The sequence below is a fragment of the Malurus melanocephalus genome, unplaced genomic scaffold (assembly GCF_030028575.1).
Source record: "Malurus melanocephalus ecotype Western Australia unplaced genomic scaffold, MMel_1.1 scaffold_161, whole genome shotgun sequence".
In the NCBI taxonomy this organism is placed as follows: Eukaryota; Metazoa; Chordata; class Aves; order Passeriformes; family Maluridae; genus Malurus; species Malurus melanocephalus.
The window spans coordinates 193,579-220,137 of record NW_026623393.1 but is presented as its reverse complement, the minus strand read 5'-3'; the positions used below and the strand labels follow the sequence as shown (position 1 = coordinate 220,137).

Below are 26,559 nucleotides of genomic sequence, written 5' to 3'. Positions count from 1 at the left end.
AAAATGTTACAGTTTTAAAATAAAATTCAAATTTTTATTCTGAGCTCAGATAGGAAACCTAGCTTCTTTCATRTCTGACAGGAACAGCAGCAAGTAGCCAAACTTTTTTAGTTGCTTCTCTTTTAAATCTGCTTAACTTGGTTTGGGTGTTAGAGTAGATGTTTTCCAAGAAATAACCAATGGAGTGAAGCAATGCAAAGGTTTCTTGGGGTGGTGATTATTCTTCCAGCTCTTTTAATAGAGGCATCCAATTAGGTAGCTGAATATGTAGATTCAGTAAACACTTGAGCTGGGGCTGTGTTCACTGACTTCAGTGTGGGGTTACCTGTCTGTTCTAGGTAAAATGTCATAAATACATTTTTCTGTGGCAACTCTTTACTTCTTATTTATTAAGCATTTAAAACTTTTTTTTCTTGAAGCTGCTGACATTTCAGTCTGAAGAAAGAAATGATTCTCATTCTATGCCATGCCTTCAGCTGCATTATAAGCATTTAGATAATAGAGGACCTCAGGTAAGGTGGAAGATTAAAAAGACCAARTTTCTGTATAATAACCTTTGTCTAATTTGGTTCAATTGAACAGAAAACTGACTGTAAAACAGAGTTCTTAACTCCTACATATTATAATTTGTTTCACTGTATGGTGTTGAAGATTTTAGTTGTTTTTCTTTCTTTTCAGGGTAGTCAAGGAAGACTCAGTTCTGTTCCACAGAAAGCAGAGTTACAAATAAAGTTAAGTCCAGTGTTTTGTGAGCTGGATATAAGTATTGTAGACAGATTAAATTCCTTACTTCAACCCCAGAAACTAACTACAGTGGAAATGATGGCATCTCACATGTATGCTTCTTACAATAAGCACATAAGTCTGGTAAGTTTAAAATGAAATTGATTAATAAACTTGCCGAGCTTTTTTGCAAGGGGAAGACAGTAAGCCTGAGATTGATTTTGATTTTTTTTTTTTAGCTCTTTTCTCTGATGTAGATATTTTTTAATTCACATTCATTTGTGTTTTGTTTTTTGTTGTTTGTTTGGTTTCTCTTTTTAGCATAAAGCATTTACTGAAGTTTTTCTGGATGATTCACATACTCCTGCAAACTGCAGAGTTTCAGTTCAAGTCACTGCCCCAGCATTAAATCTCTCCGTTCGCTTCCCAATACCTGATCTACGGTCAGATCAGGAAAGAGGACCATGGTTTAAGAAATCACTTCAGAAGGAGATTCTTCATCTTGAATTTACAGATATGGAATTTAAAACTGAATTTATAGGAGGGTCAACTCCGGAGCAAATTAAATTAGAGCTTACCTTCAARGAGCTAATTGGTAAGAATATTAATATTCTGTTCAAAAGTCCTTTTTTTTATTTTCTCAGGTACTTTGTAGTTGAGAAAAGGTCCTCGCATGGAGTAACACAGGGAGTGTCTTTCCACCTGCATTTTCGAGTGGATATTTCTAGTGTAATTTTGTGTTCTGTCGTAAATACCAACATAATTTGAAACAATACTGCTAGAAAGAAATGTATATGGGTGGTGGCATTCTTGGGTTTGTTTAAATTTCTCTGTGATCTCTATCCCAAGTTAAGTTTTGTAGGGGGTTATTACAGCTGTGCAAGTTAGAAGACTAATACAGAAATGAAGCATCCCTTCCTTGACCAAAGGATAGTATGCATCCTCAGCAAGTTTGCTGATGGTACAAAACTGGGAAGTGTGGCTGATATACCTGGAGGCTGTGATGCCTTTCAGTGGGACAAGTGGCAAGTTAGGTGGGGAGAAACCTAATGAGATTCAGTAAGATGAAGTGTAGGGCGCTGCACCTGGGGTGGAGGAACACCCAAGTACCAGCACAGGGTGGGGGGGTGAGCTAGCAGAGAGCAGCTCTGCAGCGAAGGACCTGAGAGGATTGGTGGGTGACAAGCTGACCATGAGCTGGCATTGCCCTTGTGGCCAGGAGAGCCAGTGGTACCCTGGGGTGCATCAGGAAGAGTGTGGCCATTAGATCAAGGGAGGTGATCGTTCCCCTCTACTTGGCCCTAGTGAGGTCACACCTGGAGTGCTGTATCCAATTCTGGGCTCCTCACTACAAGAAAGAAAARGAATTACTGGAGAGGCCACAAAAATTAAGAGGGTTCTAAAGCATCTTTAATATAATGTGAGGCTGTGGGAGCTGTGTCTGTTCAGTCTGGGCAATAGAAGACTGAGAGGGGATCTGATAAATACATAAGTATCTCCAAGACAGGTGCCAAGAGGATGGCGACAGGCTCTTGTCAATGGTGCCCAGCAAAAGGATGAGGAGCAGTGGCCATAAATTAAAACACAAGGAATTTCACATTAACATGAAGAAGAACTTCTTTACTTTGAGGGCGGCTGAGCACTGGCACAGGCTGCCCAGGGAGGTCGTGGAGTCTCCCTCTGGAGACGTTTAAACCCACCTTGGATGTGTTCCTATGTAACCTGCTCTAGGTGACCCTGCCTTGGCAGAGGGGTTGGATTAGATCATCTCCAGATGTCCTTTCCAACCCTAATAGTGCTGTGATTCTGAGATTGATTCCCCAAATAACTGTAATTGAAAAACTTTAATAATTTCATGCCTGTAATATCTTTCAAAGCAATAAATCTATGAGACTGATTTACACTTGCAATTTTCTCTGCTGATGTCTCATTTTGTGTACTTAATCAAGGCTGACAAAATACAGTACTTAATCAAGGCTGACAAAATACAATGATATTATAAATCTAAATGCACATATCTATGCATTAGAAGCATCTGATTTTCTAACTACTGCTAGCTAGAAAATGTGAAATAATTTTTGTTTCTAAAAGTTAGTATTAATTTTTTGGAAGAAGAAATTACAAAATTTGCCTAAGTAGCTTAATAAGTAGTGTTGACAAATTAGTCTTGTTAGACTCCAACCTGAGGCTAACCTGAAGCTAGCAGTTGTCATTCCTCTGTTAATTTCTAATAAATCTCTTTCTATTCAGGTTCATTTGAAGAAGATAATGCAGAAACACCAGTAAAATTTTTTCAGGTGTCTGGTGGCACAGATGGAGATATAACATCATCAGCAGACAATTTTGACTGGCCTCGGTAAAATAAGTTTGTTTTTTTTTAATGTGGATTGATTAGATTTTTATGAAGCACTGTTGTTTTTCTAATTTTAATCCAGAATGCCTGTGTGGTAAATCTTGAAAACAATTTGCAAAGAAAGTGCATGTAACTATTAAAAAGATCTCAAGAATTTATAAAAACGCACCCTGAAGCTTCTACATTTACGATAATACAGTATGGTTTTTAATATATAAACTTCTATATGCTTCTGCATGGACTTGAGTAAATTTCTGGGAAAGTTAGGTAAACGATTAGACTTGAAACTTTCTCTCATTTTATTTGATACTTTGCCTTTTCTCCTGCATTCATGACGGAATACCAAACAAGCCATCTTAGCTGAGTTTTGCCTCAAAACATTAATATAATCCATAACAATAGTAAGAATAATTATATTATCACTGAATTATTGCAGCTTATATCACATGCAAGGTAATGCAGTACTTCAGACTTACTGAAGAGGAGACCAGGCAGCTGAAGCATTAATAAGATGTTTAAAGAGGCTATTTTAGATTTGCTACAGCATTTACTGTGTACATTTTTGCCACAAAATTTAGTGGCTTTCTGACAGCAAGTTTATATGGACATTTTCTCTTCTATAATGGCATGAATTTTTCTATAACAGTGTTTACATGTAATATGCTGCAGCATGCAGTAGAGCATATTTTAATATCTGTTAATGGTCTAGGGAAACAAGSGTTATATTGGGAGAATGCTAGGTTTTTCTTAGGTCTCCCATATGGTCACCTGATAGAGTTGAAAAAAGCAGATACTTAACATTTTCTTTCACCTGATGGTACTTGTCCCTTTGTATGTATAAGTTAGGCTTTTTCTTAGTAGTATTACTTTGGGTAATAAAATAYGTTATTATCTAATAAAAGAGTCCCCGGACTTTTGAGGTATTTAGTTTATGTGTATTTAATAGCAAGCCAGTAGAAATAAGGGACATGTGACAGAGCATAAATATAAACATTATSAGCATCTCTAATGGCTTATTCTGCATAACTTCTCCAATGTCAGGATTGTTTTGAAAATAAACCCTCTGGCTGTGCACTCTATTCTGGAAAGGATAGCAGCTGAGGAGGAAGAAGGTGATAATAACTTTCAAGAGGAAGAAGAAGGAGGGTCTCATTCTTTGAAGGATGTCTGTGATATTAGAAGACCAGAGCCTTCTCCTTTTTCTTCTCGTAGGGTCATGTTTGAAAATGAAGAGGTACTATAAAATTTTGTTATTGCTTTGTGCTTATGGTAGACAAAATGAATCCATTCTCACTACTTTGTGTGCAACTTCTGGCTTCCGCTTTTGGTTTTGTTTTGGGTTAGGTTTTTTTTAAATTAATTTTTTTTCTTTTCTTTCTTTCAGATGGTTATGCCAGGGGATGTAGTTGAAATGACTGAGTTTCAGGATAAAACAATTAGCAATTCCCATTATGTCCTGGAACTCATGTTGCCAAACATTCACTTAACATTACCAAACAAAAGCTTTTATGAAAAGCTTTACAACAGGCAAGTGTAATTATTTTGCTTGGTTATCATGACCTGTACTTTGTTCTGTGTTCACTGTTGATAAAAACAACTGTCTAACTGTCARAGCAGGTATAGCAGGAATTAATTTTAATAGTTTATTTAAAAACATTAAGTGCTATGTAAATATTTYTCCAAGTTAATGACACCATTGTGTCCTGCACCTGATTGGTGCCATGGCAGCTGTTTKCTAAAAAGTGTTTGTCAAATTTTGTGAACAAAAGGTAAAGCTAAATAGTCTTTGGCTCTCAGTGAATACTTTGTTCAGATCTCTGTGCAATGTTTCATTTTGCTCTGATCTTTCTGATTTCTTCTTTAAACAGATCATCATACTTCAAAAACTATTGTGCTCAATTTYATTCTTTCCATCTAAAAATCTAGCATTTGCAAGGCAGTCAGAGAAAAAACCCTAACCCAATTTTGTAAGCCTCACAAAGGTTTACAAAAGGTAGAGAAAGAACCCAGCTTACAGATGGGTGTTCACCATTTATTTCTGTTAGTTTTCTGTGTGAAAAACAACAAAATACTATTAGATTGGTACTGTGCTATGCAATATGCAAGAGAAATGCTGATCTGTTTTAGTCTCTGGTGGGTATTACTTTACTTCCAGAGTATTTTCACTTCCAAAGTRGCAAAGCAGAACCTTCCTTTGAATATTCTGTTGGAATACTTCTGTACTGAATGTCACATCTGTCTTCACCCTGACGGATACACTCACTTAAAAGCAAAAGAATAAATGTTTCCTGCAAATTAGTTGAAAATTGATGTGATCAAAACAGKTTTTTCTCCACTCCCCCTCCAACCTACTGAGCTAATAGATACCTACCTATTATAGTTGCTTTTGTGTCACTGTCACACATTAGASTTTTATTCTGTAATTATGGTACGCACATATCAAAGTTACTTCCATTATTTGTTGCTTTTATTCATGAACGTATTATTCTTTCTTGTGCTCTTGAACTTATATTTTCTTTATTTTGTTTATGGAATCTGGAATCTRTTTATAAATTCTGCAAAGGAATTATGCTTGACTGGTGTAATAAGAAGTGGGAATATAGTCATATATTTTGTGTAATGAGATTGTATTTCTTCTTAGGATCAGCAATGATTTATTGTTATGGGAACCCACAGCTCCATCTCCTGTAGAAACATTTGAAAACCTCTCTTATGGTGTTGGACTATCTGTGGCCAGCCAGCTCATCAACACTTTCAGTAAAGACAGCTTTAGTCAATTTAAATCTGCAGTTCATTATGGTAATATACTTAATCATCTAGAATCATAATGCTATAGAAACATAATTGGCTGAAGTGATTAAGGTTTTAGTGGAAAGATTCTGTAAATTTATGAGAAAACTCAAACCAAGAAAAAAATAAAGGTACATTACTGTTTAATTGAGTTAAATAAGTATGAAATTGAATTGCGTTACCAATTGAAAAACAGTTATTGGCGTAAAATGTGTACTAGCTAGAGAATGAGATGTTCTGAATTTTTTTCTGTTAGATGATGAAAGTGGATCTGAGGAAGAGACACTTCAGTATTATTCCACTGTTGATCCAAACTATCGTTCACGCAGAAGGAAAAAGCTTGACTCGCAGAATAAGAACTCACAAAGCTTTCTGTCTGTTCTGCTAAATGTGACACATGGATTAGTGTCAATATTCACAGATGTAAAGGTGAGACTCTGGGGCTGGAAAAAGTTGTTTGTTCTTCTGACCATGAATCTGCTTCATGCTGTGTGTGCTTATCTGGAAGGAACTAGTGTTTTAACAGTAATTCGGTAATCTTTATACTATTGGGTAATACATCATACATACTACAATAATGCAACGGAGTATTTTGCAAATTCTGGTTACTTTGCTTCACATAAGAGTAACTGAAATGGAAGCAGGAAGACAGGTGTTGGTAGCAAGTGTTAGTTTAGACTGTCTAAATGCAGCAAACTGTCAGCAAACAATAATTTTATCATTTCTATTCTTCCTTTAGCAGGATGATGGGAATACACTGGAAGGAAAATACGGTGAATTTTGGTTTGAGTTCAACAGTGGTTCCCTTTTCAGCGTGACTAAATATGAAGGCTTTGAGGACAGACACTATGTTTGTCTCCACTCTAGCAGCCTCAATTTATATCATCAAGGTAAGGGTGACGTTGAGGTGGCCTTGGTACTCAATTTGAAATGAAATAAGCTTGGAGCTTTTTAGGAAAAAGGCTGGATTTTCTTTTTTCTCTTGGTGTATCATCTGGCGCAMTGGATATAATTTATGGCTAATGTTTCCAGATTCTACAGTAATGCARCTTCAGGATAGCTGTATTTAGTTACAGCTTAACTCCAGCTTTCCTTCATGACTGCTCATCTTTAAAGATAGTGTGGTCCTCTGGCAAATTAGGTGTGCAACCTATTCTTTACTATGAAAATACATACTTCCTTCATGTTATTGGTTGTTTAATTAAAAAAGCTACAGGTTTTCATAGTGGCTGTYGTGTCTTTCCTGAGTAGCTGGTTGTAGTCCCCAGGTGAAGAATTTTGACTGTATAGTTGGTGAAAGTTTGGTAATCCCTATGTAGTCAAACCTTTTAGGGTTTCTCCCTCAGATGCCTCTGAATCCATGGTACTCATGTTTCAGTGCAAGGCTTAGTAATTGCGTGTTTAGAAGTTAGCCTGGCACTATCTCGTAAAATGAAGAAAAGATACATGTTCCTATCTCTCCATTTAACCTGTAGGAGATTTCTGTCCTTTATTTCAACTTGGCCGTTTTGTTAGGCAAATGAAAAACTCAATGCCTAATAGTCATATTGAARATTATGGCTAGAACCCTGGTTTTAAATACTGGATCACCCATAACTTTCCCTTCACAGTTTTTGGTTGTCAGTATGCCTGACTAACTTAGATAATTAAAATAATATTGTAGGCATTAAGTGTAAAAAGAGTTTTCCTTAACATTTCATGAGTAACAGCTTTGGCAATCTATTCCAAAATCTCTTTGCAGGCTTGGTAGATGGAGTTGTCCCTKCCTCTGAAGTACGACTGCCCAGCACAATACGTCCCCATTGGTTAGAGCCTACTATTTGTTTTTCTGAAGAAGATGGTCTTACTAGGACTACTTCAGATGGTGTAGGAGTGGATAGTCCAAGTATGCTGACTGTTGCAGTCAAAATCCAATCGGATAAAATAGAGAGCAATACAAAGGTTTGTGTTACTTATATTTGTTGTTTTAATTATCTCAGTTTATATGGAAGCAACTGCACACGGAATTAGAACGGTTATAGATGAGGAAATCCTATAGTTCTGAGACATTCATTTTCAAACTATAAWTTTGTGTTAGAATCTTTTGGGTGGATTGTAAAATTTAAGTGGCAGCTTAATTTACTAATTTTTGCAATGCTTCACTTTGCTGATCACATTATTTCTTTATTGAATGCATCTTTTTGACAGTTGGCCTTTTTTGTCTGTTTTTTTTTGAGTTTCGCTGGTGTGAAAACAGGCAAGAGCAAATACAGAGTTAGACTGCAGTTACTAGTAGTGTCATCTAATAGGTAGCCTATGCTTCCCTGTTTGTAATGACACTGGTAAATGACAGTAGCATTCACTAGTGTGGCTGGAAGACATCTTAGGTGGTGACAAACAGGTTGGTGGAGTTACCTAAGAAGGGGTCTGCAGACCAGCAAAATGTTATGTGGGTTCAATTGTCTCCCATGTGAACTACATTGCACTGGTGTACAGGCAGCATTCCTTCTTACCAACACCACAAAGCTGCCATTTCTTAACCATCCTGTTGTAAAAAGTAGGATACTGTATTATCCAGGGTTTCTGTACTGGGAAGCAGGGTTTTCCTAGACACGTGGAAATTTTTGGGAGGACAAGGATGACAGTGTTTCATAACCTGGATGTGAAATAGTTATATATGTTTCATATAAGCTAAGTTATGCAATTTGTTGTGCAGGAATTTCTGGTTGCTGTTGGACTACGAGGAGCCACCCTTCAGCACCGAGTGCTGCCTTCTGGTTTAAGCTGGCATGAACAGGTCAGGTTGCTACAGTTTTCTCAACTACATCTTCAATTTCAGTCTCATTGCTTTAACTATCAAACTAAATCTTGATGGAGAATCTTGTTGTTAGCTTTGCCTTATCAGACTCTGCTCTTGAAAATGTTACTCTTTCTTTCTTGTTTTTCTTTGAGACCACTGAYGGATGATAGTCTTTTAAATTCTTTTTTGTCTGTTCACTTGGTACAGTTCCACTCTTGATCCTAACTTTCTGCCCATGACATGTCAGGGAGGCTCTGGGGAAGTTTACTTGGTTCTCTTGGGGTTTGGGTTTTGGCTTTTGTTTAAAATTCAGRTGAAAAATCTCAGTAGTGCAATACTATTCAAGTATGTAAATAATTCTGAAGTTAAAAAAGACCCTCAAAACAAACAGACGTGTTACTTGCAGTATGGAAAGCATTTCTGTATTTTTCCCTTCTGCTCACTTTGTCCTTCAGGTCTCATTTCTCACTTGTATGTACATTTCCTGTTTTGGTTTGCCAGAATAGCAGTACTGGAGTAGGGGACTTCAGGGAGGCAGTGAGCAGCAGTTCTCACTCACAAATGTTTGTGCAAAGGGCTGTACTTGCAGGTGTGGATGCAGAGGTACAGCATAGCAGACAGGGCTGGAGCCCTTGATCTGTGTGTGAACACAAGGCAAGACATGCCATTAGCACGGGAGCAGTATAGTTGCGTGTACTTGCCCCATACTGGATTAGATAGTAACCCTTGACATTCAGTCTTCTCCTGTTTATCTTTCAGTCTGTATGATACGCTRATTTTTACATGCATTGTTACTGTCTAACTCTGTGGAGCTGAACTTGGGGCTGTGGACTCTGCTGTGTCATTGCCTTCTCCTCAGCATATTTCTGTGKGTTTATGTATCCTGCTTTACACCATGTTGCTTCTTTGTCTGTGAAGTTTTTCTCAAGTAACATTCCCAAGTGCATCGTGGCAATCTTTTTTGGAGGGGGAGGGGGTCAAATAAAAAATTGTCCAAAGAGGCAGTTAGAAGAAAAAATCAAAAGACTAACAGTGATGGTGATGGTATGCCCCATGCATGGAATATTTTAAGAAGGACTTTTATAGTGTAACATTTTTTAAAAGGAAGCTGTGAGAGATCTTACAGAGGAGGAGTAAGTTTTATATGTGAATACATGAAAAGTTTGTTTATGCAATGAATTTGCACATGGTTCTGAGCATATTTCCCGCCCCCCCCCCCCCCCCCAAGAAAAATTTGAAGATAATTTGAACAATGTACAGTGTTACAAGAAAAGTTAACCTTTCAGATAGAGAGCAAGGAAAATGTAAACACTATAATAACAGCTACAAAGAAGGATGAATGAGGCTGTGTTTGGGCAGTGTTTAAAAAATGCATTGTGAGGCTTTGTACAAGGAGCCACTTGAGTGTCTGTGGATCGGTCCTTTCCATAGCTTTGAAGCTGCAGGTATTTTGTATTTTTTTTTGTCTTRTTTACAATTCTCTCTATAAACATATTGAGTAAGCTTCTTTGAATATCTGAGACTGCTCATATCTTTTCTTTCTATGAATCTAACATTTTATTGTTATACCTGTTCCAGAATTTGTCTTTTGTGATGTGTAGTTCATTAATTTAACAGATACTGAAGTATTAATATGTTTGTGATTTTTAGATTTTATATTTTTTGAATATTTCTGATGAGCCTGTTCTGGGATATAGTCCTCCAGCTACAATTACAACAATTTGTCTTTTGTGATGTGTAGTTCATTAATTTAACAGATACTGAAGTATTAATATGTTTGTGATTTTTAGATTTTATATTTTTTGAATATTTCTGATGAGCCTGTTCTGGGATATAGTCCTCCAGCTACAATTACAACTTTCCATGTACATCTGTGGAGTTGTGCTCTTGATTACAGGTAAGTAATATGCAAGTGTGTCACTTGGTGCTGTAGCTATGTACTTACCCTACAGAAATGTTTGAGTTTGCATACGTGAAGAATACTTATTTAGGCTCTTTTAGGCTTAACAGAAATCCCTTAAACTAGAAGCAATTTAAAATGGAATATGGCTTGCCTAGGTCTGGGAAGATCAAGTTAGATGATCTATAAGGCTTTGAGTGAACTTCTAAATATGTATGGAATATTAATTTGTTTTTCCTATTTGTTATTAGGCCTTTGTTTTTGCCAGTCAGATCTCTACTTACTGTTGAAACTTTCAGCATTTCCAGCAGTGTTGCAGTAGATAAATCCTCTTCTACTCTCAGGTATGATTTAAGTGATTGTCAATTACGTAAGCTCCTGTAAAACTTGTAATGCCTGTCTACTTTTTTGACCTCAGAAGTATTTGTGTTGTGTAAAATGATCACACTGGTTTCCATCTTTTGCAATACACTTTGCTCGTGTTTAATATTTCTGTTTTATTAGGTTAAATGATTGTATTTCTTTTTTTTCAGTTGGACTGCTTTCTTTAACAAGCAACCCTGCATTTTTAATGAGGTTGAAATGTCCTGAAATGAAGTTATGTCTATTTCATGRATTAGTAAAGCCTTAAGATTCTTTATTATTTATTACTTGGAGACACTATATTAATTAATTGAATATTTAGTGACTAATGAACATAGCTGTAACTTTTAACAATTTTTCYTTGCAACTTTATTTGAATACTCATTCTGTTAGGCCTGTGCGGGTTAAGGCATTATATCTTATTCTAGGAAGGATCAAATATATAAGTGGAAAAGTAAAACATTCATTAGTGATGRGAAAATATCTTGGTGGTCAACTGCCCGTGGATTTAGAAATTATGAAAGATTTAAGTGAAGAGTTTGGATTTAAGATATGCTAGTTATATTTATATTTGTGTTTTAAATTCTTTTTTATATACTGATTTTTTGACTGACTAATTGCACATTTCTGTAGCATTTTTGTTTCATCATTTGGTTTTGTCTCTTAGGATAATTTTGGATGAAGCTGCTTTGCATTTGTCTGACAAGTGCAACACTGTTATGGTGAACCTCCAGAGAGGTAAGGATGCTTTAGGTGTGACTAATCAATTTCAGAGCCTAATGAAACAAAATTACAGGCATGTTCAGCATTTATAAAGGTTATGGAAGAAGAGCTCTGAGTAGAGAAGGAGCAGCAAATTGTTTATGAGAGCATAGTGCAGAGTTGATAAAAATCTGTATACTCTAGTTTGGATTTGTGGATCCAGRAGTATGTCAGAGAAAGGCGTTTTGCAATTCCTCTAGTACCTTGTTACAGTTTAATAAGGGTATTTGAAAATGCATATTTTTAAAAATCTGGAGTTTCACAGATGGAACTTTTTGTAAAGAGATCTCGTATTTCGTAAAGAGCTACGTATTCTAAATAGTTAAACTTCAAAGGTGCTATAGGGCACCGAGTTCTAGGTTCTGAAAATAGTCATACCAACTGGATTGCTTTCTTTCAAATAGTGAGAGCCTTTAAGGACTGAGGAATATGAATCAATATTTAACAAATGAATTAGAGAAATAATGAAATCCTGTGCCCACAAACGTGTGTATTTAGCTCAGGCAAGAGATGTCTAGTAGGGGACACAGTAAAGGTATGCCTGTTTCGTTGAAATAAGAAAAGAGGTAAATAAATTRTTCATGGCATTGATAGATTAGTATAATATGAACATCTTGTTCATTGTTTATTTCAGTTAAAAAACTGATACAATGTTTAGTCATTCAGCTTCTGTGCACCTTGGTTTCTCTAACTCACATAGATGGGATGAAGATAAATATCTTAAAAGATTACACTGTACACCGATGGTGGTAGTGGAAGTGACATATTGGATTGAAAAGATTCAAGTTCTTGATTTGAGGAGTTGAAACTTGACCTCTGAAAGTTATGCTCATAAAAGAAAGAAATGCAGAGWTATAAAAGACTTTGATAAAAGAAGATTCCTTTACAGCTCCTGCTGGTTTTTACAGTCTTGTAACTATAGATATACAGTGTTTGTTATTGCCTTAGTTTTTTTTCAATTATCTTATTTCAGATTATGTTCGTGTTATGGATATGGGACTGCTGGAACTAACCATTACAGCAGTAAAATCTGATTCTGATGGAGAAAGAGTAAGTATTTAATCACAAACAAAATAAAATGTAAAATCTTCATAAGAGATTGTGATTTGAAACTGACTTTATTATACTTAAAAATCAAGGAAGGTATTACAGTTTATTTGTACTTTTAACTCATTTTCTGACTAGTTAAGTAAAAAAATTTAARAGCACATGGGTATGTGCTATTTTTATGGAACTTTAGGGTAATTAAAGTGTATTCTTGTTTTTTCATTGTTGCTCTTTAGACTAAACCACGTTTTGAGCTGCACTGTTCCAGTGATGTAATCCATATTCGTACCTGCTCTGATTCATGTGCTGCGCTAATGAATCTCATACAATATATTGCAAGTTATGGTGATTTACATCCACCTGCTAAGACAGAAGTTAAACGTGGAGTTAGCAAGCCAAAAATGAAGGTAAAGAATGGCAAAATGATAGCAACTTTCTGCTTAACTTTCTGCATCTTGGTAATGTATTTTAATTTAATTCGCATTCTATTTACAAGTAATATGAGTTTTCCTGCAAAGAAATGAACACATTGTATCTAATTTAAAAATGTATTTCAGAGTTAAAATAATGTATTGGGTTTTTTTTTTTTTTGCTTTGGTCACTAAATATTTTAAAATATTTTGTGCTGTTTACCTCTTGTACTTTATTATTACCTAAAGAAGAAAATTCCAGGCCATGTATGAGCTGTCCAAGTATTCTGATGATCTAAATACCCTGAAYCATAATGTTCTAATTTATGAATCATCTAGCTTAGTGCTTCAGTTCACTTGACTATTTAACAAGTTAAGGTGTTTCTTTTCACGGTTTAAGAGCTGTGAATAAGCTGTTCTGGCAAATTCTTTCTTGACATTTGTTGTCTTTAGATGTAACTATGTATAGTTCCTCTCCTACAGGTAGAGACCTTTAGCCAACCATCTTCCCATGGACCAGGCCTCGCTGAATCAGAGCAGCAGATTTTACGGGATTTGATGAGTGATGCAATGGAAGAAATTGAGACTCAACAGACTGCTTCTGCCATGAAGCAGGAGTCTAATGGTAAGAATCCTCTGAAGGCCTAAATATATCTAAAGTACAACTTTTCTGGAAAGRAAGTTTTGTGTATGTAGAGATGGTGCAATAAGAATGAGAGCACATACTTAGGATACCTGAAGTCTTCAAACAATGGAACAGATTCTTGCTTTAAGTAACCGTAATGCAGAAGTGCTTTGAAATTCTAGTCAAATGCRTATTACTCAGATACTGTTAACAGCAGGGAAGAAATCTGACTGTGGGACTCTGTCAAGACCCCAAATTCTGTAGGAGTATAAATTAGTATGGGAGTATGTTTTACATGTCATAATGCAGTGTGAAGGAATCAAAGACCTSTCTTCTGTGTATGAGGGTAGTCCAGGAAGATGGTACAGTCTGAGTCACAGGAAGAACTTATAGCTATGAAGAATTTTTTCATTTAGCAGATAAAATCAACTACCTTGTTCTATCACAGGATTATGACTTCTGTTATCTTAGCTACAGTGTAATTCAGGTTTCRGTTTGATAAGGATTTTGTACTGCAAATCGATTTCTAATCCATGACTATTTCCATCATGTCTGGTCCACTTTTCTGTGGTGGAGGGTGAGCARTCACTGTAGTACTGAAAGTGTCTGATGCTGTGCTGTTACTACCAGAATGAGAAACTTGAGAATTGTATTTTACTTGTAGTAGGAATGATTCAGGATATAATAAGCAAATTTCCTTGATATAATAGTTAACTAGTTATAATAGTTATATTATATATGATATAATAGTTAAATTAGTTARCTCTTGCTTAATTTTTGTATTTTGTAACGAATTTTCCGCTGAAATATGTTTTTTCTCCACACTCTTTCAACTCCCAGGAGTTTTGGATGACAGATCTCAAACTCAGGAGCCATCTTGCTCAGATCTCTTCCTGTTTCCAGATGAAAGTGGAAATGTCTCACAAGAGCCAAGTCCCACTTATGCTTCCTTTACGCACCACCTGATAAATGAGGCCATGGGAGATGTTCCAGCAGAAAGTGATGATTTCTGCATTCTTTTTGCACCTAAAGTTGCTGTTGCTGTAAGATCCTTTGAAAATTGCTAAAACAGTCCATATACAAACTGAATTATAGAAAGGCCTATATAAAATCTGGACAAATTAGATTTCATAGATTTCTGTGATTGCTTAGTGATGGTTTTATCAGTGACAGAGTAGCAGTAAAATAATTTTTCTGCTTGAAAGGAATTAATGCATTGTTACTGTTAGGAATGAGTGCAAGTATTTTCAAATAGATATGTTTTTTCTATATCTCAGTAGTATGTAATTGTTCTCTGATCTGAATGTTGCGTTAAACTATTGTCAGTTTTCCTACATTTTAGTCATGTTTAATCATTGCCATTTTGTCTTACAGTAATAGTATACTAAGGGAAAAAATGTGTTAAGCAAAAACCAGGATTTATCAAAACACTGATTTTGCATTTCTTCTAATCTTTCGTTCATTTCTCTCATAATCTAAGCTTTCAATGCTTCTAAGGACCTAAGATCCTTGCCAAACCTCAGAAAAAAGCTTGCATGTCACTTTACATCAATGCTTGTCCTCTACATTGTGTTCATGTTCATAGTTTCTCCGGTGGTACTCTTCTTAATAGATAGGAGTAGTTCCTGGGTCCCTGATTAGAAGCTGTATTTTCTGAGTTACAGTTGAGCTTGTATGTTTCCAGAAGTGCTAATAGGGTASCCTGGGGCTTTTCTGTGGTTGTCTATTTGCTTTCAAATAGTGCTTAGTTTTGTTTATAGTTTGGGTGGGGAAGTGTTTTGTTTTGTTTTGGGTTTTTTTTTGTTGTTTTTAACTACATCTTAGTTTCTACTTTATTTTCATATGCTTTTGTCTTTAGAAGAAACTTTTCTGAACCAATCATGTTGTATAAGCTTTAAAAGAAAGCACAGAATAGTTTTCCTTTTCATAGGAAAGAATTAGATATCTCAATAAAGAAAGCAGATTTCATTTTCTTAATGCTATATGCTTTTTTTTTAAATTAGGAAAAAGAGGAAGAGCCAGTTATAAAAATAATGGTTGATGATGCAATTATCATAAAGGATAATCATTTCAGCCAACCTATAAAAAAAACAGACACAAGCAAAGCTCCGCTTCATTTTCCTGTTCCTCTGGTACGCTATGTTGTGAAGGAAATCTCTCTTATTTGGCATCTTTATGGTGGACGGGATTTTGGGACTGCACCACCAACCTCTCCAGCTAAAAGTTTCTCGTAAGTGTTTGATCTAATTATGTGCATTAGAAAATTTAGAAATACTTGATTTTGGTTTCATTTGGAGTAATCTTACTGTTCAATTTCAAGTCTCGCTTGCTTCTTGGCTCCCTTCTCACAAGGAATCAGTCATAGAATGGTTTGGGTTGGAAGGGATCTTAAAGATGTTTTATAATCTTACTCAGTTTGACTCCACACATCAGAGTGTATTTCTCCTGTATCTTAATCTGGACAAAMTGGGTTTGATTTTGCTGTTTTTTTGGGGACAATGGAAGGATGGATTTTGTTTTAGGGTAATATTAGAAGTCATATTTTCTAAAGAGGTCTGGATTTAAGGAGCATAAGGATCAGATTGACAGGCTGTCTTGTAAACTAAAGAGTAACATTATTGCAGCCAAAATTAAGGAAATATTTTATGAATGTTAATTTGGTGGGATATGTACATCTAGCATTCTGCTTAGGTGTGCATTACTTGAACAAAAATAAATTATTTGGTTAACAGTAACACCATTTCAATGTTTTTTTGAATATCGCTAAAAAAGCACTAAGTTGTATCCAGTGCGTTTAGTTTTATATTAACAGTGAAAAAGCTTTAGTCTGCAAAAGTGTATTTTCCCTTTTTATTTCCCCAGAAGTCCCCATAGTTCTCCTTCTCATACACCAACAAGGCATGGACGGAATACAGCATGTGGGGGAAGAGGAAGGAACCCAGACTTCCTAATGGAAATACAATTAAGCAAGGTGAATGACAAAAACAGCTTCAGCCATGGCCCTCTCTGCATCAGTATCTTTGCATGTTATACTCCTTTGATAACACCTTTCCATTAGAGTTCAGTACTATTTCTTTCAACAGTATCTACATCTAAGCAATCACTTTGGTGATGAATGTAGAATTCTCTTAACAAAAAAATGTTAGTATTAGCACAGTATTTACTTGCTGAATACACTTGTTTCTAAAGGTGCAGGATATCCATTACAGTATTACAGTTTATTATAATCGAGTTTTACAACTGCTGTTGTATTTTTCTCTCTTCAGTTCCATTCTGAATAGATACACCTGTTATGAAATTAAGTGTTCTAACAAAATAAGCAAGATGTAGATCTGCTCAGAACACTCAGTGCATCAGTTTGATAACTAGATATGTAATAATATCTAGTTATATCTGAGCATTGTTCCTGTGTTTCCCCTAAGATATTTAGCACCCTTCAGGCATAAGTWTCTTGCTGTTGCTTTTAAGGCTGTGCTTAGCTCTAAATAGGACCTAGATGCTTGTTTCTGGTGCTGTGAACGATATGGCAAGGACTTAATCAAATTTCATGTTAAATGGAATGATAACAGGATCTTTTAAAAGTAAGATTTTATCAAATGTTTCCATAAACATGGAAGGCCTACATAAAAACTAAGGCCTTTTATAGTCTACATTCATTTCTRAAAGTTTATCCCCTTAGCACTTCAAGCATGGCAGAAATATGTGATACTTGAGGTACCCTTTTCTAGAAAAAAACATGAGATTACAATAAAAGAGAGGGGAAAAGGAAGCATTTAGTATTCCATCTGGAAAACTTCATATGTAGAATTTTAGCCATCTCCTAATTTKCAGATATTTAATGAGAGTTGGTTTTAGCACTGAGATGGTATAAAGGTTTTTTTCCCCCTACCTGTACCCCTAACTTCGTAGAAGGCTTGATAGTAATGTTTGAAGGAATGAAGGAGAATAAAAGGTGTCACAAAGGGTGTTTCTTTGGCACTCGGCGCTGGGCCGGCAGAGGCCGCTGCTGCGCTTGYTGTGTGCGCTCGGTGGCCTTCTACTGCCGGCCGGGATGCAGCGGCATCTGGGGGGAGAGAGGGTGGTTTGTAGGTCACCACGGCTGGAAATGAGAGCTGCATCAAGGGGTGGTCAAACAAAGCTGACTTAGAATTGAAAAAAGAACTGAATTAAAATTTATATGGACTGAAGTCAGCAGAAGAAGGAAACAAGACTGCAAGAAGCCACTTGAGAAGCCAGTTGGTAGGGAAGAAACATTCTTTTCTTAAGTGGTGGAGGTGCAGGATTCAAGAATTACAAGATTGCCTGGTATTGGCTTCACCATGAAGTGAGAAAGATGTCAGAATTGACAGGAAAAAGCTGGGTCWATGTTACAAAAAAGTGAATTTCATTCCTTATCTTATACTGACTCTATTTTGGCTTGAATTTGCATGCTAAAATACAAACATGTACACAACTAGAAATTGGAAGAGTTCTATTGCTAGTAGAATAGTGTTTATAAATCTTATTTCTATACACGTAAAACAGTAGACYGCTTTAAAAGTTTTTTTGTGTGGTGTGGTTTTCAGGGTGTTTTTTGTTTAAAGAAGTATTCTGCTGTTAAATGTTGTTTTTCACTGAAACTGATTATGCTGGTTTTCTTTCCTTTCTAAAAGGTGAAATTCCAGCATGAGGTGTATCCTCCAGGTGGTGCAGAAGGTGAATCCTGTCTTTTGGAGCAGCCAGTATCACGACAAGTTTTTATTGTGCAAGACCTGGAGATCAGAGATCGCTTAGCTACATCACAAATGAATAAATTCCTCTATCTCTACTGCAGTAAGGAGATGCCCAGAAAAGCACATTCAAACATGGTATAGCTATGAAATAAGTTAATTGGTTACAATTCCAGTGGCTGAAATGTCATTGTGGGGACTATGTACACTTATTAATCTTGCAGAAGCAGAAACATGAGTTTGTGGGACACTGATGTAATATAATTTGTTGATAATTATTTGCTTGATTCTTTGCRTATATTAAAACTAATTCAAAAGTCAGTTTGAGTGTTAGCATTTCAGGTATTATTGGGTTTGAGACTGTCAGATAAAAAAATAGATGTGCAGGACTATTTTGGTAGCTTTCACTATTCGGTTTTGAACAAATGTCTGCTTATATCAGTGATGAGACTTTTCACTGCACGTGAAGATTTATGTTTTTATGGTATACATTAGTCTTACTTGTTCTATAAAGGATTTATTAATTTTTGGGATGTTTCTTTTAACTTTTTTTTATAACATTCAGAGTAAGTTTTTATTCAATACTGTAATTGCTAAATGGAATCCTTTTAGTACTGAGGTTTTGTATAAGTGTTTTTTCTAGCTGGTGTTCTGGGATTTAATAATTGTGAATGTTAGTACTTTTATTTATCTTACTGTTTTTTTTTTCAGTTAACAGTTAAAGCGTTACATGTCCGTCCAGAGTCTGGAAGATCCCCACAGGAATGTTGTTTACGTGTTTCACTAATGCCRCTTCGCCTCAATATTGACCAGGTTGGTTGTGGCAGTGCAAAAAATAAAATAATTTTTCATTTATTTAATAATACCTGGGGTTTCTTTTATCCAGATACTTTTAGCCATCATACATAATTGATGTTTTACAATTCTCGGTGTGATGCCTTTAAATTTAATCTTTAAATCTCTGTTGTTCCATTTATGTCTATGCTAGAACTTGCCTTCTGCTTCAGCTATTACCAAGACAAGATTTTTTTGTTAAAAAAATAGGAACATCTTTAGACAAAGCTGTTTTCTCAATAAGTTTTCCTCCTGAAACTTCTGATAATCTCAATTTGGAATCATTGGCTTTTAAAAAGAGCATACTTATTCTTCAGTGATCTGGTTTTGTTTGTTCATGATGACTTAATTGTTTTTAATTGAAAAAGGTTATTCATAAATCAAGAAATGGTTCACAACATCTTAGTCAAGGGCACTTAACACTTGAGAAATTCTTCTTGAAGGCTTTATCTTGCTATCAGCTGAAGTAGCAGGAAGAGCACAAATTGTTTTACTTTCTCTAGCAGGCTTTTGAGCAAGATATTTTTGATATATTCAAGGAACATGTGGGGTTTTTTTTCTAAACCAGTGAGAGCTATATATGTTTGTGCTGGCAAATGTAAAGTGCAGTTATTAGTTTTTGTTAAGGCATTTCTTCCTTAATTTGTCATCTTCAGAGAGATGTGTGAGGTATGAGTTTCTTAGGAGCATAATTCACATTTCTGTACCTACCTTTTCTTTCTTTCAACATACATTAGAGACCAGGTTTTCATTTTGCTGCTAGCAAAATTGAACTCCATCTAGTTTGCAATAGCTTCATGTAGAAAAAAAAGCCTAGAAATACTGCCATCTAGGGAGGAAATGTGTTCCCTATTGGTTACTTTTTAAAAATCTTTTATCTTTTGTACCATAAACAGAATTCACCTTTACAACATCTGTGAAATTAACCACAGCCCTTTTAGAAGCACAGGGCTGCCTGCATGCAGTTATATTAGAAATATAATAGTACTTGTTAGTACTACTTAAGCTGTCATTCTTATTAGTTAGAAGCAAAAATAGAAAAGAAAGTCCAGTTGTCATCAATGACAGAATGAATAAGGCACCAGTGTGATGTATCTGTCTGAAAAAGAAACTGCAATCTAATAACTTTAAGACATTGTTAAGACATTAATACCATAGATATTAATGACTTCTAATGAAGCAGTGATGAAACCTGATTTATAATGATTTGATTGACTTTGAAAGTATTAAAGAATATAAACAATGGTTAGATACCTTCTACTGCAAATCAGAGAAAAGCTTATAGCCATTAAAACAGCTGGATTYTGGAACAGTCTCCAAAATGAGAGCAAAATATGAAAATAACCCTGAGTTTTTAAGACAGAKCTAGATAGATCATGGAATCCTATTATATGGAGTGGGGTGCAGTGGTTAAGAGGGTCTTCCTGGCTTCTGTTCTACATTTCTATGTAGTTTCTGCTGTTAAAGCAGCAAAAAGAAAAAAATATGTTTCTTTTCCTATCAAATAGAGCTGGAATAGTAGGTAATGGTTTTAGAGAACTGGGTCTTTGTATTTATTTTAACCTGATTGTATTTTCCTTTTTGCCATTAGGATGCCTTGTTTTTCTTGAAGGACTTTTTCACTAGCCTTTCTACAGAAGTAGAACTCTTAGTTACTCCAGACCCTGAAGGTATATTTCTAAAAAAAATCTAGCATAAAAGTGCCACTTCTTTCTCCTGTAATTTGTATATAAATTCAGATGTGGATCTTGTATGTATAGAAACTTGTGTTGGGGTTTCAGCACTAATATTAGTGACTGATTTTTTCCAACTCAGAAGTTTTAGGTATTTAAACTTTTTATTTTATAAATATGAACAAAGGTCTTCAACACCTGAAATCTTAATTGTATGGAACGTTTAACCAAAATTGGAGCATATTTAATAAGAGTTTTTGGAAAAGTGGAGGACTGTCTTATACTGTTGGGAGTTATTAGATTAAAAAAAATATCTTGGGCTGCCTATTTATAAAATTGATTTCAGTGTTAGACAACTGCAAGCTATTAGACAAACATACTATTTTATGCTAAAGGTATTAAATAAGGTATGTATACAGTTAAAGCAGTACTTCTAATCAATTACATTATCTGATGCAAAAGCAGTATCTATTGGAAAGCATATTTCTGCTGGTAAGTGTATTTGGGCATTTCTTAGCAGCTATAGTTCACCTATTTCTGTTGAGATGTCATGCTGAAATGCATAGGTAACGAAGCCTTATTACCTCTTAAGTTAATGAAACCTCAACATAAGCTGCATGTAATAACTTTTATTAATAAGTGAGAGATTCTAAATTTTGTTCTGCTACTAAATTGTACTAATGAGCATTAGAACTGTGACAAATATGAATCGCTTTACTGTGTATAACTTCTCTTCATAGTTAAAAAGTCTCCTGGTGCTGAAGTTACGTGTAGTTTGCCCAGGCACGTCAGCAGCCTTAAGGAACCAAGTCCAGTCATTTCCTTTGCATCACACAAGCAAGCAAATGAAAATGGCAGCATTGATTCTATGGATGTGGTTAATGGAGATGATGATAATTTCTCACAAGAAACAGCATCATACAGTGATCAGCCAGTATTTTTCAGGTAAACTTGTTGCAAAATTTCCTGCGACACATAGCTATTGTGCTGAATGTTTTAACWAAGTTTGGTGATAAACTGTTCAGACTTTGGGGCAAGGTGCAWTTTTTTGTTTGTTTATTGCCTGGTTGTGGAAAGCAAGTACATTTGTTTCTATCACTGTGAGGTTACCAGTGATTTTTATTAATTTTTGCACACTACTGTGCACAAAACTGTATAAGTTAAAGCTATGAAAATTGTAGCTTGTTATGCAGCAGGCTTTTCATGTGCATTCAGATCATAAGTGCCTCTAACAATAGATGAGTGCTTTGGTAAGCAGTGTAGAGCTAAATTGTAATAGCAAGGCTGTGGTTCTATTTCACCACATACATTACCACCAGAATTTTTTATCAAGTTCCAGTTGCAGGACTAAATTTTGCCCAAAGACCCATAATTTTGTGGATTATTTTTTTAACAGAAAATTTTGTAAAGATGTTCACTTGCAGGATTAGTAGCACATTTACAGGGTTGTTAAATTTATTACAAAATGCTAATTAGAACTAGATGAGAATAAACCAAGAAAAGCTGAGTTTGCCACTGTATTTTGTACATTTATTCTGAAGTACTAACACAGTAACTAAGGGATTTATAGCTTGCAGAGAAGAATATGACATCCTATTCCAGGAGGATGGAAAGCCATGAGTTTCTTTTGGAAGAATGATATTATTTCCTTTTCATGTTTCTTACTATAATATTTTCTTTGTATGTCCCAGAGAATTTCGCTTTACCTCAGAAGTTCCAATACGGCTTGATTACCATGGCAAGCATGTATCAATGGATCAGGTTYGTGTATAAAGCTGATGCTATAGAAAAAAAATGTGATGTGGTTTGTTTTGCTTTCCCCTCCCTACTCCCTATGAATGGAGCTATATTTTTATGCTTTCTACTCATTAATGATGTGATSAAGACAGATATAGGGCACTTTTTTTTTCCACTTAGTTTCAGTAAAGCTTGACTTYGTTTCACTCTTAAATGGAAAACTAGGGGGTGTATCCCTTACATATGATTAACCCAGGATGGGACTTGAATATYACATTTATAAGCTCAATGATTGACATGAAAATACAGTATGTAGCTGCAGTGCCCCTCAAAGTATGATACCTCTGTCTGATGTCAGAATTGTGCATTTCTTTTTCCTCATTTAATGCCAGGATAAAATACTGGTGTTTGTTCTCCTTGTTTCCTTTCATTGCTGTCTAGTAACATATGGGCCTCAGTGGCCGAATCTATTACAGATAAAAAAAAATGCTCATGGTTCTTGTTAAAATATGCATTCTTTATCACAGTGAGTTTAGAACCAGACATCAAGAAATCCTGTTTGCACAACAAGACTTGTACTTTGTCATGGCAAATCAGTAAGAAAACATGGAAAAGTGAAAGCAGCAACTTACTGAATTTGCCCAGCGGTCAGAAATCAAAACATGAAGTATGGTAGCTTTACAATGACTGGAACATACTAAAGCCAGAGCTCTGCTTACGTAATTTAWTATAATTTACTTTTTCTGAAGAAGCCTTCTTGTATCCAGATGTTTTTCTTAGAGTAGCAGGTTAAGCCAAGTTTCATATTTTGYGAGTTTCCATGTAAACATTATTTGTAGACTGTTAGAGTAGCATTTGGGAGACTGGGGGAGAATGTTTACATGGAATACCTGTAATTAAGAGTTGAGATGATGAAATGATTTCTCACAGGTTGTACGGCTCKAATATGAATTTTATGTGATAACAAAATATTTCACTTTCAGGGAACACTAGCTGGGATTCTTATTGGGCTTGCTCAGTTGAACTGCTCAGAATTAAAGCTGAAGAGACTTTGTTACAGACAYGGGTAGGTTTACCAAAATGTAGATCAATATTGCTATTGCATATTGAACAAGTTTATGGGGAATAACTGAACATAGCAAATGCAAAGCAAATTTTCTGTTAAAATGCCCTAAAAGCCAAGAGGATTTTTGACTTTACAAATATTTCTTGATTTCAGTTTTTTTTTCAATTAGATATAATTCAGTAAGAACTTCTAATTCAGAGCAGTGTTTAATGTATGTGCTAGTCTTGGTGATAAAGTCTTAGTTTTAGTTTTATGTTCACTTCCTATTGAACTGGATGTGATTATATGGTTTTGAGTTTGTTTTGTGAAGCATATACATTTGAAATGCTTGGCTTAGCCAACAGCAACAAAAGACAACACTTGAAAAAGCTTTGCCTTTGTTTAGATGACATCTTTTACTTCAATGAATAATGCATGTACTTACRTTATTAGGAATTGTTTGTTCAAAAAAAACATTAATAATTCTATTTACTTTAGTTTATTAGGTGTGGATAAATTGTTCTCCTATGCCATCAGTGAATGGCTTAACGATATAAAGAAAAACCAGCTACCAGGAATTTTGGGAGGAGTAGGGCCTATGCATTCTCTTGTGCAGTTAGGTAAGTTAATTCTTGTTTCCATTCAGCTACATATGAATGTGTTTCTTTAAAAACCAAACAACACCTCTCCCCCCTCAAAATACCATTACAAACAACTGTTGGCTCTTGTTTTCACTTTCTTTCAAGGCATTCTGCTTATCTGAGAGAGCTTTCTGACTATGGTGTTGTGTCTTCATTTTCAGTGCAAGGTCTGAAAGACCTGGTGTGGTTGCCAATAGAGCAGTACCGCAAGGACGGTCGTATTGTCAGAGGCTTCCAAAGAGGGGCAGCTTCTTTTGGTACTTCCACTGCAATGGCAGCGCTGGAGCTAACAAACAGAATGGTTCAGACTATACAGGTATAGWGTGTTACTCCTGAAGTTAGATGTAAAATGGCCAGTAGGTGCTCTATATTCAGCTAATACTTTACTGCTATAGATTTAAGGTTGTGAGCATGTATTAAAAAAAAAAAAAAAAAGCCAGCTGTATAAATAGGAGAGCAGAGACTGGGCAACGTTTGCAGCAGTCTGTGAGGTGAGAACTCTAGCATCAAATGCAATGGCTAGAAAATGGTGTTAAAATACTGCTGAACATCCAAGCTGCTGCTTGTTTCTTAATGTCTTTAACCTATTACGATGTACAGTTTAATAGGAAAATTTTCAGCTTCACTAAAAAGTCACTGATAATGAGAAAGATGGGTTCTTCATGCATGTGTATTATCCAGTAGYGAATTCTTATCTTTTTTTTTATAATGTCAGCTTATCTGTGCTTATTAAAAAAAAAATAACTACAAGCACACAAAACCACCAAACAAAAAATCCCCCAAACCAGTACTAATTCTGTAGAGCTGCACAAAGTCTATGAAGTTTACTGGATTTAACCCTAATGTTATCTTGGATGAAAGTGTTAATAAATTAATATTTCTTAATATAAAAATATGAAAATACAATGAAAAGACACTTTTACCACCTAATTTTGCAAAAATAGGATATGTGGCTAAGCTTGAATGTATATCGTCAAAAAAACAGTGGTATTAGTGACAAGTGGGACTATATATGTGCTTGTGTGTTTCTTAGAAATATGTACCATTGATCAAGTGTTCAGTTTCCATCTTGAGCATTTTATGCAGTATAGAGGATGCCTTTGAAGAGACAACAATTAGGAGGGGAGAAAACCTGACTCAAACCTACAGCATTCATTCTTTCATTATGGAATTAATGTATAGTTAGAGCTGCACATTCCAGAAATTCTTGTATGAAACTTTAATCTGATGTAAATGAACGTTATTTGTGGAATAAGAATTGTTTCAATGACATCACCCTATTAGTAATTTAAATTTCTGATCAGGTGCTATAATATTTAAGTATTTTGCATTTGCTCCTGATGTGTAGGCAGCTGCAGAAACTGCTTATGACATGGTATCACCAGGGCCTACCTTTATTGAAGCAAAAAAGCTCAAACGGTTCCCTCGCCATCGTTTGGCTCATCAGCCAGTCGACCTGCGCGAGGGTGTAGCCAAAGCGTACAGTGTCGTAAAAGAGGTGAGTGCATAAGGAATTGTTGGTAACTAAAGGTAAGAATTATTGCCTAAAATGGCAAATAACAGGTGTTAGTTTAGGCTGACCAAGTGAAGAAGGGGAATTAAGTCTTGAACAAGACTGTCTTCATCAGTGWTCTTAAACCACTAGAAATCCTGTGTAGAAAAAGCAGAAATAAACTGAGGTATCTTGCAGATGAGTGTGAACAGAACTTGTATGCCCTACAGTTATGATGGCCTACAATTATTCTGAGTCATGTAAACTTCATTTCCTGTGCCATGTCATCCATCCTTTCCTTTTTGCCCTACACCTTTGCAGTTACTGTTAATTCTGAGGTAGTTAGAGTTCAAGTGTAATGATAGATTTAAGAGAAATGAAAGCTTTTTCTACTGTGACAGTGTATTATAAATTAGAATGCTGACCTGTTTTTATTGCATTTTGTGTTGTATTTTGTTAGTTGCACCTGATAAGGCATCTATGAAGTAAGGTGTCAGTTGAGTTTCCAGTGAATTCTGTAATTTTTTAATAGTTCACAGTGCCCCATGGCTTCTTCCCTTATGCACAAGATGTGCCACCAGAAGTTACATGAAATATTTACATCTCTAAGTTCATAGGAGTGCTATTTTAAGCCTTATTAGAAGAACTAAATCATATTTATATCAGTCCTATTTTA

The 26,559-nt window shown here is 35.5% G+C and overlaps 1 protein-coding gene across 1 annotated transcript in view; it reads left to right on the top strand.

Moving 5' to 3' along the window:
• ATG2B (autophagy related 2B) overlaps positions 1–26,559 on the top strand; it is a 46,464-nt gene that overhangs the window by 15,349 nt on the left and 4,556 nt on the right. The window contains exons 13-41 of the mRNA XM_057371896.1: positions 420–512; positions 679–867; positions 1,045–1,318; positions 2,974–3,079; positions 4,118–4,310; positions 4,461–4,603; positions 5,718–5,875; positions 6,123–6,295; positions 6,606–6,756; positions 7,608–7,807; positions 8,562–8,642; positions 10,436–10,542; positions 10,797–10,889; positions 11,576–11,646; positions 12,644–12,720; positions 12,954–13,124; positions 13,611–13,752; positions 14,593–14,795; positions 15,756–15,982; positions 16,615–16,723; positions 18,405–18,599; positions 19,173–19,274; positions 20,887–20,965; positions 21,709–21,913; positions 22,660–22,729; positions 23,689–23,771; positions 24,249–24,370; positions 24,553–24,707; positions 25,740–25,889. Coding sequence (XP_057227879.1) covers positions 420–512; positions 679–867; positions 1,045–1,318; positions 2,974–3,079; positions 4,118–4,310; positions 4,461–4,603; positions 5,718–5,875; positions 6,123–6,295; positions 6,606–6,756; positions 7,608–7,807; positions 8,562–8,642; positions 10,436–10,542; positions 10,797–10,889; positions 11,576–11,646; positions 12,644–12,720; positions 12,954–13,124; positions 13,611–13,752; positions 14,593–14,795; positions 15,756–15,982; positions 16,615–16,723; positions 18,405–18,599; positions 19,173–19,274; positions 20,887–20,965; positions 21,709–21,913; positions 22,660–22,729; positions 23,689–23,771; positions 24,249–24,370; positions 24,553–24,707; positions 25,740–25,889 — 4,122 coding nt within the window. The remainder of the gene's footprint in view (positions 1–419; positions 513–678; positions 868–1,044; positions 1,319–2,973; positions 3,080–4,117; positions 4,311–4,460; positions 4,604–5,717; positions 5,876–6,122; positions 6,296–6,605; positions 6,757–7,607; positions 7,808–8,561; positions 8,643–10,435; positions 10,543–10,796; positions 10,890–11,575; positions 11,647–12,643; positions 12,721–12,953; positions 13,125–13,610; positions 13,753–14,592; positions 14,796–15,755; positions 15,983–16,614; positions 16,724–18,404; positions 18,600–19,172; positions 19,275–20,886; positions 20,966–21,708; positions 21,914–22,659; positions 22,730–23,688; positions 23,772–24,248; positions 24,371–24,552; positions 24,708–25,739; positions 25,890–26,559) is intronic.